Raw genomic sequence first — 15,886 nt, forward strand, 5'->3', positions numbered from 1 at the left:
TGAATGGAGCAAACATAGGAGCTTGCTGTTCTCTTATCAATATGTTAAAAGGAGTATGATCTTAATTAGAAGTGGCCAATTAATTAGAGTCTACTGTGAGACAGGAAGGACTCCTCAGTCCCTCTTTTTTAAATGTGGTCTCCTTCATATCCTCTTTAGTAATATTGTTATCATTTCACATTTACTTTCATAATTTACATAACTGGCTAGATTTGTGTTCAATACAGTATGTGGTTTAACGAACAGTATCACATGTACGGGACACAAAATATATTTGTCTCCAGCACAAATAGCGATAAAGTATCAAAAGAATTTCTGGAAATGTTACACATTCATTTCTAATGATTTATACCACCGTGTAAGCTTCATAAATGACAGTTCTATGTACTAAACATTTGAATATATAATGAGTGATTGTATGTCTCACCTGAAAGTACCCTTTCCATCATCCTCCTTGATTTCCAGGCTGACGGTGAAGGTAAACAAGTCACTGTCAGGGGTGAGCGGAGCAGCCTGCTGGGATGATAGCAAGGCCTTCTTCGCTGACCGACGAAACGCTGTGGCAAAGCTGTACAGTATCCTACTCACCTGCAGGAGAGAGGTACACACAGGCTAAAACACTTAATAATGTGCACAAAATTTAGACATTATGATGGGAAGTGCTAGTTTTGCATATATTCAAGACAAATCAGGATTCTTACAGTTGTTTTTTTGCTTTGGCCAGTAGCCAGGAAGTAGCCATATTGTTTTCTCTGTGTTTGCAACTCAGTAACCCAAAAGGCACATGCTAAGAGGGGGGGTTTGAAAAGTTGCCATGTATAACATGTTTTTGTATATCATTCACAAAAACATCAGACAATGGAATCAGCCCCAGTAAGTGGATCTGTGACATCAGTCCATTGAGAGAATTACATTAGTATGGGCAACCAAAACAGATACTGCATCCTTTGCCGATTGTCATTTACCCTCTGTTGCCTTTATCTGTCAACTAGGAACAATACTGACAAGTCAAGTTAGCTAATTTAAGCAGAAACCAACAGAAAAGATCCACTGAAGACTAACACAGTACAACAATAACTCTGTTATATGTTTGTTATTTGTTGGAAGCCAACAATATCAGCATCAGGGCAAAGTAATCACCAAGTCATTTGTATAGATTAAAAACTCAATCAACCCTCTACAGATCTGTTATTGCCATTTTGTGATATGGGTCACTGGAAACCTTGCCCAATGACCAACTACTGTACTCACAGCAGCACCTCCATCCAATTAACAACTTGGAGTTTTAATCAACATACTGATTCTAATTTGCGTGTGAATGAGAGTGTGGAAATATTGTTCCTAATAACATTAAACAGAGACAACTCTGTCCTTCAACATAATTCAGGGTCCTGCTAAATCTCCAACCCTGTAGAGGAACAGAGTTTAGGAGGAGGGGGCAGCTGAGGGCTGCCAGATGAGAAAACCAGGTGGTAATGACTTATTTATGTTCGCTAAATCTACTTTTCCACTCAAAGACTTGAGTTTTGTGAGCTTTGCATTTAGTCAAGAAGAAGTATTGTAGTTGTTGTATCATTACTACACAGACATGTGTGTGTGATAATAAACAGAGTGCTCCCCCTACTAGAGGCCCACAGCACAGTGGTTTTGGATCATCTTTAATTCTGGTAAACAGCAGAGCTTGGGGGTTTGGTGACTGAGGGATGGTGTGGGGAAACTGCTGTTATCAATAAATAACAGCGCTCTTTTGCTTTTTTCAAGGCCCGAGTATAAAGCAGCTCCTAACCTCTCCTACACAAAGCCTTTGTTATGTTCTCAGTACAGTGGAAGGATGTTAGGGCATCGCAGGGGGTTCATTTATTGAGAAACAATGGGGGCCTGGATGGAAAAGGTGGGGAACGGTTAGAGTTAAATGGGGGCCACCCCCTGTATTGATCAAATTTGACAAATAACACACTGTACTGTTCCTATCAACGCTGGAAATCAAATGGCCTTTTTATTCTTTGTGTGCCGCGTGAAAGACTTCTATCAGGACATGGACAGATGTACAGTAAATAACAATTCTGACAAGTAATTTAGGCTGAGAATGGGTTCTTCTCATACAACAAAGAAAGCATTCACACTTTTCAAATGCAGCTTTTTCTTTTTCTTTTTTACTTGATTTCACAAAAGTTGGCTGATTTATTTTCTTTTTAAACCAGGACAGTTATTTTATCTTTCTCACAAATGTTTTCAAGTTTTTTAAAAAGGGTTATTATTATGTAAGGTGTTTTGGATTTTGAATAAGCCTTTATCTAAAATCTGTAGCCTTTAATGATCTGGAACCTTAAGTATCCCGTTACATTGTTTATACTTCCTGTCTAGGATATTCTTATTCTTCCTTACTTGGCAGCATTATCTTTATGACCTTATTTACTTTTTTTTATTGAAGTCAAGGTAACAACCTCTATCCATTTGTCAGTGTACAATTCCTTATTTTCTCCCAAAGCATGTTATTTAATTTTTATTAAGAGTCTAAATCACTAGAGTGAAACAAATTTATTGAAGCCCTACTGATTTGAATCAAACACAACCAGTTATAAATCTCTGGATGGGAGCAGCAAGTTTATGGGCATCAAGGGGAGGTGTTGGATATGCGACTCAGCGGGGCTCTGAATCACCATCAACACCAGAAAATTGGGAATTGTTTGAGAGTAGCCTTGGGACCTGACTAGGAGGTCTGGCACTAAGGAGGTGGTTTGTTTTATGTATGAACAGCTTCACTCCAAAATCCACAAATCTGTTTGGAAAAAGAAATTACACATCATTGCCAAAAAAAAGCACATGATTACAAAACCTGAAAGTGCTTACACTGATAACTTCAATAAGAGAGTTTTTCCTCTTAAACAATTTTCATATTTTGAGATCATGATTAAAGTATGCTTAAGATGCTCTTCACAATTTGATTAAATAATTGGGTCAATGGCTTAAAGCAAATGGGACAGCTGAGGCAAATAAGACAGTAAATAGTTTTGTGATGGTCTGCCTCAAGGTTACCTCAGTACACATCTGGAAGTTTATGTGGGTATTCAATGAGAGCATGTATTTAAAACCAGAACAGTTATATATTTTCGAGTAAGAAACATGTTGTCTTTAGTTAGAGACTATTTTCACAGAGGAGTACAGGGGACTAAGTGCACATGGTGCAACAACAACCATCTGAAGCTCAGTATCAGCAAAACCAATAAATGTCTGGGGGGTTACTGTATACTGTAATATTTGTCTTTATATACATGAAACATCTGTTGCATGTCCCGAGACGTCCCTCCTAGCCTCTGCTCTTCCTGAAGGTATATTCATTTTGCAAATTAATAGGATTTATTCCTGATTCGAGTCAAGGGTCTAAGGAGACAGGCTGCGTTTGCCACACTGATTGTGAAGGACCTTGAGGCAAATGTTTGATTTGTTATATAGGGATACACAAGCAGAATTATTTTTACTGGACTTTGTTAAGCTTGTTGGTCTTGTTCTGCTGTATGTCTATTAAGTTCATTGAGAGAAACAAAAAACAGACTCAAATTCCTTGTATATGTTCAGGCCAATAAAACTGATACTGATAGGGCACAAAGAAGCAACTCAAACAGCTTTGACCGAGCAGCACAGAAGATCTCTACTATCACCACAGTTTTGAGGCGGACTCCCAAAATTTGTTCACGTATTCACTATCCAACCAAAAGGTAAAACATGGTGACAATCTCCTGTTGTGTTCCTGAGTTTAGGCTCGGAATTCGGAAATTCAGAAATTCAAGTAGAGCATTCCTGAGTTATCCCTTCCATGAAAATGGGACGGACGGACAGGCAACCAGAAAACATCATGTCTCTGCGTCCGCAACAGCTGAAGCCTCCAGCTTCTTGTTTTAAAATTAAAATTAGCAAATACATTTGCATCTCTTAAGTATGAGGTGTCCAAAAATAAATAGGAAAATAAATCAGTAAAACAACTAGTACTGTGGTTTCAGAGGTCTTAGGAGCTGTTTACAGTGGATTCGAACCTAATGTGAGGCATATGACTTGAGCAGTTTTTTTCTAAAGAAGGAGGCAGCCAATGGGCTGAGTCATTCAAGCCTAAGAGGCAAATGAGCTCCCCCACACCAAAACAAAAAGCTGGAGGCATTGTAAATGTTGAAGAAGATGCAGAGAAGCAAGAAAGAGCCGGGGACAAGGATGTCACTAAAGAAGTGTATTACTACTGGAGGATATCTGTGTGAGGATCTGTGTGCATGTGTATACATTAGTGTTTTAATATGAGTGCTTGTGTTATGGATGGGTGTCTGAGAAATTGGACAGTGGGACGATGTGGGCCTGATAAAGTAGCTTCTGTCAAGGGGCTCTTAGTGACACTGAAGGAGAGTGCTTCCAGGAGAAAACAGGTCACTGAACACTGAAGCAGCACTTTAACCCAGATTCATGAGTGGATTCTCTTTTCTCTTCTTTTATGCTTCTGCTGAACCCGCTGTATATAAGCAATGACACTTGCTCTCTCTTATAAGTTAGCTCGGGGGGATTGTGTGTGCTCTGTGTTTGTGTATGGTATACACAGCCTGCAGCGCACGACATGATGCCTTGGGGTTTCGCTGAGGAAGCTCCCACACTGACACAAAACCCAGAGGGAAAGGCTACAGGGAGATTGAAAATTTAAGACAAGGTCAAACAGAGTACTGCTGGCAATATGAGTGTTTACACATCTATATGTATGCAAGTGGAAGAGACAGAAAAAGTGTGAAAATGCAGAGAAACATCATGTCAAATGCAGAGCAGAGCATTCAGTAGAGGAGCTTTTGCTCCCCCTTTGGTTGACTATGTGAATAGCAGTGCCACTGTTTGTTACTGTTCTTTGACACAGGATGCGCTTGCTCAAATTGTTCCTCCTGTTCATACCTCTTAAAGAACTTTTAAAAAAGGTACAGCTCAAAAGTAAAAATTCAATCATGATCAACTCAGCCTCATGCTGATGAAAAGTTGGTTTAAGTTTCGTAGTCCACAAAACAATTCTGAAGCTTCACATCAAAACAGCTGAAGTAAACTGAAAAAACATCCATACTGATTTGAAAAGATGTTATTTACTTCGTTTTTTAAACTAAAGTCTTCACTACAACTGCTAAGTTATAATCGTGGGTGCATTAATCACTTCGGGAACCCTGGGCTTCCGGTGAATTGTATTACAGCAGAGAAACTGCACGGAGCAATACAAAATACAAAACAGAATACAAAACTTCACCTAATTTTCCACCTACATTAGGTCAAGTAGATAAAGACTGACTCAATTTTGGGTGACCTGAAATGGAAGTGAGCGTGGACTAAATTCAGTCCTTGTTTTGTGGAAAAAATTCATTCAAAAGTTTATCTCAAGCTCAAATGATTTCAGCAGTCTGAACTAAATCCCTTCTCTGTGTTTCCCTGTCAAGCAGCAGGGAACAAAAAGAGGGAATTTTATACAAAAAGAACACTGCAACTTTGTCCATGTAAGACTCATACGGTATTAACTTCAGAAAAACTCACACAATTACAGAGACGTTGAACTACAATCAACCAATCAATAGTTGAATCCTCACCGCTTCTCGGATTTGGCAGCGGAACACGTGGATCCTGAAGATCTCAGCATTGTAGTGGCTCTCAGTGAAGGCAAAGCAGTCGCTCTCTGTTGTGCCATCATGGCCTCGCACACAGAACAGAATCTTATAGATAGGGTAGTTGGCAATCTCTGTACTGGTGTTGGGGTCCAGCAACCTGTTAGAATACAAATTACACAAAATGTTGCTATTTAGTATTTTATGTGTGCATGACATACAACCATCGAGTGTCCATACTGAATCCTGTCAGCACATATATGTATGTTACAGTACACTGTAGAGCTGGAACTAATATTCCATATGTTCCCCTTACCTAACAGTGCCTTCTGAAACGCCTGGCACAGACAGCGTGACATCCAGGGGGACTTGGCACTGCCCTCGGAGAATACTCATCATACGGAGGGCCTCCACCTCACTACGAGGGGCGTTGACTGAGGCACACCCAAGATATGTCAGCTGGCTGAACACAACACTATCCTCATCTGGGATGGGACTAACAGGACTGCCATCCGACGATGATTCATCTGCTGCGATGTGGCAATGGATTGGACAAGGGGTGGAAAAGAGAACAGAAAAAAAGATGGAAAGAAAAGGCAAAGGATTATTTTGTAACTCCCGGTACGATCTTAGAGTTGCACATCAACATTACTGTCTTTATTGGAGATGAGCTAACTTGCCTTCTGCAAAGGAGAAATGAGGTGAAGACAGTACGAGGGGGGATATATGGGTACATAAGAACATACAAATGAGAGTCTTCTGCTACAAGATAAAACAGGGAACGAGGGAGGTGGAAACACTAACAGAATACTGTATGATTTAGAAACCAAGGTCTCTGTGATATTACCCTGAGTGACTTGGAAACACTTCCATAAAGCTGAAGATAAGAGCCATTGTGACGGACACAAAAAAGAGGATAAGAAATGACTCACCTCGGTATGACCTCTCATTCAGCTCGCTCTCCTGAGCTGTCTGAACAGGAAGCACCATCTCCAGCTTGGGTGGTGGTGCGCTCAGCGGGTCAGAGCCTGGCGCTACAGGTGACGCCATGCTGGGAAGAAGGCCATGGTCGGCCCCACCGAGGCTGTCCATTGCGGCTTCTGATCCGGGCCCAGTGTCAGCTACCGATGGGTCCATGAGGACATCCTCTAACTCCCTCTGGAGCTGCTGCTCACTTCCATTCCCCACAATCTGACACACACACACACACACACACACACAGAGGAGCAGGAACACACACACAGACACACACATAGAAACAGACCACATCAACACACATCAAGGAGCAGGGACAAAAGGAAGCAAAAAGATACATTGAGTATCAAAAATACAATTAACAAAACATAAGAACAGATATTATTACAAAACAAAATCATGGTAGTAATCACTATAACATGTCAATTTAAGTTAAATTAACACCAGTGGCTCTGCCTTTGACAGTGATTTTGTGATTCATTTCAAGTGATTGCAGTGTGTTTAAAGGGGAAAGATGTTTGTTGCATGTGGGCAGTCAGTACATTTAATCTGATATTAGTGATTAGTAGGTTTGAGTTTGTGTTGTGAAATACCTGTATCAAGAGATCAGAAGGGCCATGCCAACACTAGCTTTGTGAGCTAAAAATAACTAAATCAAAGAGCAAGCTTAAGGCTGCACAAACCATGAGGTGCCACAGAAGGAGGCAATCCTCCATTTTCCCTGCCTGCTGTGGAAGCAGCCTGATGTTAGGAAAGAGGACTTAAGCTGCAGAGGGCACCGCTGTACTTAACATGAGTATATGTGACTGGTGCATGGTTCAACATTAAGGTTGCAGTTTTACCATAAATAACACCTATGCATTAGAGGTCAATGAAATCAGTGCTTTTGGACACAAGCAACTGTCTAAAGCAGGAAAGATTCTCAAGTACAAACACAGCATCTATGCCGATAAAAATAATATTTAAAAGAAATAACATTTGAACACAGATGTTAAGCAGCTATCAATTCTATATTTGGGAGCACACATCCGGCATATCTGCGTCACTATGCAGCTGTGTTGGGTGATTAACAGGTGGTGCTGAAAGCCTGGGCCGTTGTCAGGTACAGCTACAGTCGTATGTGTGAGCACGTCTATCACTACCATCATCAAAAGTTAAGCTTTATAGAGGCTGGCTGGGGCCTATCGCTCAACACCCGGCAAAAATTACACAGAGCACAAATAATCATCACAGACAGAATCACCACTGAATCACATCACAGAAAGAGAGAAAACAGATAGAAACCAGCAAGGAAGAGAGAGAGAGAGAGAGAGAGAGAGAGAGAGAGAGAGAGAGAGAGAGAGAGAGAGAGAGAGAGAGAGAGAGAGAAGAGGAGGTAAGGAAAGATAGTGAGAGAAGAGACTGACCTTAAAGCTGACCCCTTCCTCAGAAATCACCTGCATAACAAACAACAAGTTTAGACACACTGACTCCTCTCTGACCGGATGGGCTGACTGGGAGGGAAAATGTGCACAGGAGTGTGTTGGGCGGAAAAACCAATACATGATATCTGGATGAACCGAGTGTCAGTGAATGGAGTGATTTCACCGCCACGTACCGAGAGCAGTGGGCGTGTGCGTGGGGTACTGCTTTCCTTCCCTCTGACAACACAACACTCACACCTCAACTCTGTTTCACATCAAACGGGATAACTAACTCTGTGCTCATCATGTGATCTGCAAAATCGTATTCTGACATCTCCAAAGCACAGCACAAGACAGGAAAATTCTCTTCCCATCAGCTGAAAAATGCAACGTCTATGCTCTGCTGGCGCCATCTTCTGGTAGCTTTGCTTCATCGCGTCAACAATTCCAGCCTTCTCACAAAGACCCAGGTAGGGTGATGATGAATTTGATAAAAAGCAATGTGACTACTAGTGAACTGTAAGTCACAAAGAGGAGAGGAGAGGAGAGGAGAGGAGAGGAGAGGAATGGAACCTGAGCCCATTACGGACGTGCACAGGACAGTGGCTGGGAGCTCAAAAAGTCTTCTGTTTGTCTTTGTGGGGACACATCCTGGTCAAAAAACACCATTATTTTCCTGACAATGAGTTCAAAGCACTCAAAGCTGCGTCGCCAGACTGCTTGTAAACTAATATCTGCTGAACGAGTGCTCAATGGGAAAACTGAACTGAATGGTAGAGGGCGCCCTATATGTCCTTCCTGTACATCCATGATGTAGACCAAAATATAAGCAGCTGATTCTGACCACAGATAAGAAGAACTGGTAAAACATCAGCTGACTTGCCCCATGCATTCAGCTACAAGTAAAGAGTATTTTCTTCAATTGTTTTTTTCACTTCAACATACAGCTCTATTTAAGTGGAAGTGAAAATAATAATAGGCTTGAGAGTACAAGAACAAGTCATGACAACGGGCCCTCCATTTCTGGTGATGAGAGCACGTTGGCAGGGATTTAATCAGCATATGAAAAAGGACAATCACAGATATAACACATACATCTAAAGCCAACTATGAGAAGAAGGCAGAGTGAGAATGTGGAAAAAGCAAAACAGGAAATGGTTAGCCTTATGGTTAGAGTGTAAAGTGCATGTTTGAAGAGATGGACGACAGCTCTCGACATGTGAGTGATGAAAATAACCTCTTAACAATGGGATATGTATGGACTGAGACCCCTGACCTGCAATTTTAACAAGTAAATAAATAGGGTAAATAGGTAAAAATTAAATGAACATTAAGATGTTTGGTAAATCATGCTGTGGGTCCTGACACACACCCCTAAATCAGGTTAACTAATACAAATAAAGAGTGCTGCTGGCCTTTTCTTCTACTAATATTTTGGGTTAGAATTGTTATACGTTTTTTTTCTTTTATCATTATAGACCACATTCATGATATTCCTAGTAAGAAGCATCTTAGGCGAGGATTTGAGGCTGATACGCTAAACTCTGATCTGAGCGGTACAGCTCTGAAGTCTTCCTTCTCTTCCCTTGTACTTGCGTCCATACCTACACCCAACCATCCTTACCTTCAGTCCTGTCTTTTCGTCATCACTACCATTATTAGTGGAGGAGGGTGTCTCGTCCCCCAGCCGGGACACAAGGACAAAGTCCTCACTGTTGAGAGTGGACACTGAGTCCGAAGACACGCTAATCTTCCCCACCGAGCCCTTGTCATCCATGGCTGCCGCTGTTAAACTCAGCCACGCTGCTCATGAATGGAAGACGGGAGGAGGAAGTGGTGGGAGATGATGAGCAAAATCACCTAGAAAAAGAAAAAAAATAAATAAAGAAAAGAAGCAGAAAACAGTCATGATGTGATGAAATCCATGAAAAGCATATTTTAAGGCAATTGGAAACCTAACCTTGAGACCATTTTGCATTCAATTTTAAATACCTAAAGAAAACTGGATTATCTGTATAAAAGCCATAGAGAGAGTAAAAGGGAAAACGAAGAGTGCAAAAGAAAGGTTGAGCAAGTGAAAGTGACAGGAGAAGTGTCTACAAAGAGGAGGACACAGGAACGATTTGAGGAAAAAAGTATCTGTGGGTCATTTGGGCGATTTTGTCTATCTCAGCAGAGTGAAGAAGAGATATTTGCAAAATAGCTTGATGCAATGCAAAGCCATGGTGATGTAATTTTGAAAAAAAGAAAAGTGCATATGAAAGAGAGGAATTAAGGAACGAGCCAGATTGCTTCACTCATCCAATTGTGATCCACCCCACCACTGACACATTACCCGTAAAAATATGTGCTGAACATGCTGATTGCATTGCTTGCACTACTCGGTGCACGGCTGCTCTCCCAGCCTGCTGCCACAACCACAGATAACCTGAGCTGGGATCCTGTGGGAAACACTGCACATGATCTGCTAAACCCCTCACTCTGACTTCACCACCTTCCTTCATCAGTTCTTCATATTTTGCCACGAGATAAATGCATACAATGATACCATCTAACTAATCAAAAAAAGTTTGCAAATTCTGAAAAATCTCATCATTGCTTGGGAGGTGCATTTCATTTGCAGATCCACAGGAGACTTTTCCAGATAGTGCTCCTCCTCAGAGTTACTTATACATACAGAGACGCCATCTTTAAATGCCAAGTATGAAATTGCTGTAAAAAGGAATGAAGGTTTGATCAGGGCTGCAACCTGAAGACAATTAATCAATTTGTCAGTCAAAAGGAAATTGCTATTTTGATAACCGGTTAATTGATTCAAGGTCAAACACTTGCTGATTCTGGCTTCTTAGTGAGTGACTGCTTTTCTTTGTTATTTATGACAGTGAATGAAGAGTCAGCGCCATGTGTACTGTTAGTTGGACAAAAGCATCAATTCAAAGACGTCATTTTGGGCTCTGGGTAATAGTGATGAGCATTTTTTTTCTTTTTACAATTGTTTTTACATTTTTTCAATCACATTAATTAATAATGAAAATAATCCTTAGTTGTAGCCCCAGTTATAGACAGGTATTCAAAAAAAGCAAGAAAAAGAGAAAAATCGAAAGAATATTTTTCAGTTTTTACCTCTAGTGGCAAAGTCAAAAATCACTTTTACAATGAACATTTTCATGCTGTAGTCTCCAGTTTGAAGTAAGAATTAGTTTTAGCACAAATAGGTGAAGCTAAATCAGTTGGCATGAGGTAGCTCCTAAAAACGGGAGGTGCCATTGTGTGTAACACAGGAAGAAAGGCGCAACAGAAGGTTCTGGCAGAGGTTCAAGAAGAGACCATAACAAGCTATTTCTGGCCGTTTCCCCCAGACACTCCTCCCTTCCATTCTCCCCTGTCCCTCTCCCTTTCTGTCTTTCACTACTTTTTTTCCTCTGCATGCCCTCCTTATCTCTCCCCTTGCAATCTTCTATTTTTCTCTGGTGTTATTGCACTCAACAAGGGGCTGCCCTTACACTCCTACATTTTTCTAAAGGTTTCAGTTGCTGTGTCTTCCACTCCACTTCCACTTCACTTCGACCTTCCAATTCAAAGCAAGTTCACTAATGGATAAGTGATAGGAAGAAAAAAAGGTCTACAGCGGAAAGGTCGAAGCAGTTAATCATGTGCATTACTTATGATTACATTGTTATACTGACCTCAATAAAAGGTAGCTATCCCTGTGTGACTAGAATGCTTTATAATATCTTGTGCTGATACTAATTATTTTATCAGGATACATGCTGGGTAACATAAACTGACAGCTTAGGCTTGTTTGCTTTGTCTTCCCACAGCAAACTCAGGAAATGACTAACTGGTATTCAGCCAATTTAAGCCCAGGCTGTTGTTTTTCACTTGTATTGCAAAACTTAAGACACTGAAAGACCAGTTCACAGGGTACAACGATTTGTCATGTGGAATTTACAGTCAAGTTAGATCGTTAGAATTTTCACACTTTGACTTTTGAAACCTTTTTTTAACAATTAGAATGCTTCACAACTCAGCTCTTTGCACCAGCTTTGTCAGTTTCGCACTTGAAGTTTTTTGTTCACTTCGCAAAGACCTAGGAAGAAAAGATATTCTTGCTGTGTTAATCATCTTACATCTTACACTGACGTGGTGCTGTCAGAATCTACCTGGTGAAATTTAATTGCCTGTGCAGCCAGACGCAAGATATTTCTTATTCAGTGTTTGATTAAAAAAAAAAAAAAAAAAAAAAAAAAAGTCAATAGTCAAACAGAATGAGAGGTCAGTTCCACACAAAATGGTTGGACACTGGCGAATCATGTGATTTCATGTGTCAAAAATTGATATGTGCACAAGGCCAACAAACTGGGCCATTTTAGCAAAGCATTGCTAGATAGTAAATGCACATAGAATGGATGGGAAGCTCATTTTGTTTCGACCACACCTTTGTCATACTGATTACTTTAAATAGTTTAGTAACACTACCTGCTTCCCAGCATTGCTTCACCCAAAGGAATCGGAAAAACCTGCGTGGGTGTACAGGGCCAAGCTTTAATTATACGCTTGTATGTTAAATCTCACAATTGTTGTAAAATGTCTTTGTACATACAGAAAACTAATTGTAGGGCACAGCTGATAAACAGTGGTAAACCCAGCAGTCCAAAATAAGAGCATCTGATTCCGAACCAATCCAAGTGGGACATTTGCATCACTCCTCAGTCCCTTCTTATCTTCTCAGGCTTTTAATCTTGGCGAGACATTGCAGATGTTTACTCCGCTTTTGGCTCAAAGGCAGCTGCTTTCCATTTTTAGCACACGTGCAATCTGAGTGATTAGTTCTTTTCTCTCCGACTGTTTGTGTTGGTGAACTTTGAGTTTCTACATGCTCTGGTCTTTTGTTTGACAGTTCCACCACAGAGGCTGCTGCTGAAACTAAGTGTTGCCAAAATTGCAGTTGTAGTTGATTTCAAAACCACAGTTTCTACCTGACAGATGTACAAAAATGAAAGCGCCTGACAACTTTCACTGACGTAAACTCATCAGCCCAATAAAATTGAAAAATGCGCTGCCTTTTTCAGTCTTTAAAGCCTCTGAGTAAGGTCCAAAAAAACCTTCTGGCAGCATCTTTTAACATGTTTAGATAACTGGTTTGCATTGTTTTATTTGATGCTACTAAGTGGTCATGTCAAGTGCTGCATCTGGTGAGGAAACACATTAGACAGTGGCCAATAATTTTGTTTTATCCTCCATAAACCTTACTAAGACTACCTTACTTAAGACTAGCTCACTGCTTTGTAACCCCTTGAGAGCAATGTAAATGAGACTTCACAACCTGGGGTGCCATCTGAGAACGATGACAATTAGCTTCACTGATTTATTCATGTTTCAAGTAGCAAACACTGAAAACTCTATCAATCTTTTCAGTCAAGCCCAGACGCACACATGCATACATAAGCAGAGAAGAAAGTACTGTTTCATGCTGAATCACACACACAGAGACACACACTCACGCACAAGCAGCTGTATTATGAACACAAATAAGCAGTCAGCCGCAGGCACACATGTGCACGCGCCCGCACACACGCAAACACACACATACACATCACACTCTATGTCTTTCACTAGCTGGCGGCTTCAACAGGCTCATAATGGTTGCCTTGTCACCCTCTATAGCCTCAGCAACAGCCTTCTGTCTGCTTCTGCCAAGCTACACTGTTCGTTATCAACCTTTTTCAGCGCCTTGGTACACTTCCGACAAGACACACGATTCACTGCCTATCATGGTACGGATTGTTACAAAATTAGCAACAGCATTTCCTATCCAAATGTCTTAAACTGGAGGAGGATTCAGGGCTCTGATGCTGGTCTTGGGGAGAAAAGAAGCATCTGTTTCTTCATTTCCTTTCACTGTTTTTTCTACAACCACACCCTTTGTCTTGATTTCAGGCCTCATCTTTTTACCTTTTTCTTTGACTATCTTCTGAATCATTTCCCTTTTTCTCTACTGTAGGAAAAGGGACTCCATGCAGCATTTTAATTAGGGCTAAACCAGGTTTGGCAAAGGTAGTCTGGACCAAGGCCAGCACTTTGCTGCTCAAACGTCCTGTTCCTTCTGAGAATTTTGAAAGTTATTTCCTCGATAGAGCACTCTAAATCAATAACCACTTCCTAACGAGACTATTGTATTACACTAAACAGGTGTGAAAGTGTGCAGATTTTAGTGTCGGAGAAGACTATTAGAAATTGGAGTCAGTCGCTTTAGAATTGTCATTTTACGGCTGCAACTGAGAGATTATTTTAAGAATTTAATCTATATGTGCATTTTTTGAGTAATCACTTAATCATTTCGTATGTTCGTCCTTAATTCTTTCACTTACTATAGTGTAATACTGTCCTAATATGCTGATACAATGTATTTGTAACACACTGATATCAGTATAGTTTCAGAAATGATATCTGATATTCCCACCAACAAACACTAACTGCTTAATTTGTATGACCAACTGTCAGAAACTAAAATATATCAGATTTACTGTAAGTTATGCCAAGGAAAACAGCTTCATCTTCATATCCGAGTAGCAGAGAAAGTCTACTACAAAAACTACTTTGGCTCTTTTTCATAGATTCATGTGCATATGCAATGGCAATAAATCTGTGCAAGCTTGTTTTCTCCAAAAGATTAAAGAGTTCAGTGACTGTTCCAATGTGACCGTTGTGTTTGACAATGTGATACTGAGCACATATTTTTACAGATGGCCTCAGGTCTAAAATGAACAGCATCCACCAAAGATTGCTATGGCAAGCACATATTTAGTGATGAGATGCAATCAGGCGCTAAACTGTATTTTTCAGCACTGCAAACCAGGTCTTACGGTGTCACAAGTTTGAGTTTTACCAACTCAGCTGACACACAAAGCGATTACAGCAGTTAGGTTGATGTAGTCAGGGTGTGTCCTGCAGCAGATCAGGGAGAGTACAGTTTTAAGTTTGGGACCAAATAACTGACAAGAGTGACCTTTCTTTGCAGTCTGTCGCAGTTACTGACTGCAAAAAGCATATCTTGTGCCAATCCATGTGTAAAAATGCGCACGCTGGAAACCGATGCCTGTCTTCCCTACCACTCTCCAGCTGAACGGACTGTTCTGGGCTGCCAGCTGGGCCCTGCGTGCACCTCACAAGGGAGAGGAAGACACAGCCAGACACAGCCAGAGAGCATTCAGGCTTGCAACTCAGTCCCTTTCGACGTGCCTCACAGCAGTGATTTCAGCCAGGCAGAGATAGCATGGAAAGGAGGAAAAGGGGACAGAAAACCCACAAGGTGAGTGACATGGTATCATACAAAAAGAAAACGGACAGGAAGAAAGAAACAGAAGTGGAGCTCTGAATGAGCACAGTCCCTAATTTGCATCTTCTTTGTACTGAATGAGCATCCCAAGAGTCATCCCAATTCACATCCACAGCAAAGCAGCACAGACTCCCAGTTGGCTGGCCACCCGTGAAACCTCTGCATGTCTCACACCCAACACAAAACAATCTCACATGACTGAGGAAAGAAAAAAAAATACTGGATCACAAAGTGCAGGCCTGCATTTGACTTCTGAAATGGAGCACTGGCTAGAGCAAACTGCTCTAATGTGAGATACTGAGCAGTGCAATGTGTGGCTATTCACACACATTTACTGAGAAGTGTTGTGTCTCTGCTGGTTTATAAAGAACAGAATTGTGGTTTATAAAGGAAACTTGATACCTGTGTGTCCAGCGTTCCAGCAACACACAGTTGTTAGGGGTGTTAGGCCTTAAGAAAACACAACTGAAATCAGCACGTGTCATTCACATTATGTTAATATGAGGTTAAAATGAAAGAGTAGTTTTATTATATGGTTGATTTATGTATATCATGCAAAACAC

The 15,886-nt window shown here is 40.8% G+C and overlaps 1 protein-coding gene across 3 annotated transcripts in view; it reads right to left on the bottom strand.

Annotated features, from left to right (window-relative positions):
• LOC119029569 (rab GTPase-activating protein 1) overlaps window positions 1-15,886 on the bottom strand; it is a 72,664-nt gene that overhangs the window by 53,437 nt on the left and 3,341 nt on the right. For 2 of the 3 annotated variants that reach the window (XM_037116464.1, XM_037116465.1), the window contains exons 2-7: window positions 9,609-9,844; window positions 7,988-8,017; window positions 6,539-6,797; window positions 5,923-6,136; window positions 5,592-5,766; window positions 428-588 (exon numbers count right to left, since the gene is read on the bottom strand). In XM_037116464.1, coding sequence (XP_036972359.1) covers window positions 428-588; window positions 5,592-5,766; window positions 5,923-6,136; window positions 6,539-6,797; window positions 7,988-8,017; window positions 9,609-9,761 — 992 coding nt within the window. In that variant the 5' untranslated portion in view covers window positions 9,762-9,844. The remainder of the gene's footprint in view (window positions 1-427; window positions 589-5,591; window positions 5,767-5,922; window positions 6,137-6,538; window positions 6,798-7,987; window positions 8,018-9,608; window positions 9,845-15,886) is intronic. The other variant, XM_037116466.1, reaches the window with a different exon arrangement.

Source organism: Acanthopagrus latus, chromosome 12 (assembly GCF_904848185.1).
Source record: "Acanthopagrus latus isolate v.2019 chromosome 12, fAcaLat1.1, whole genome shotgun sequence".
Classification (NCBI taxonomy): Eukaryota; Metazoa; Chordata; class Actinopteri; order Spariformes; family Sparidae; genus Acanthopagrus; species Acanthopagrus latus.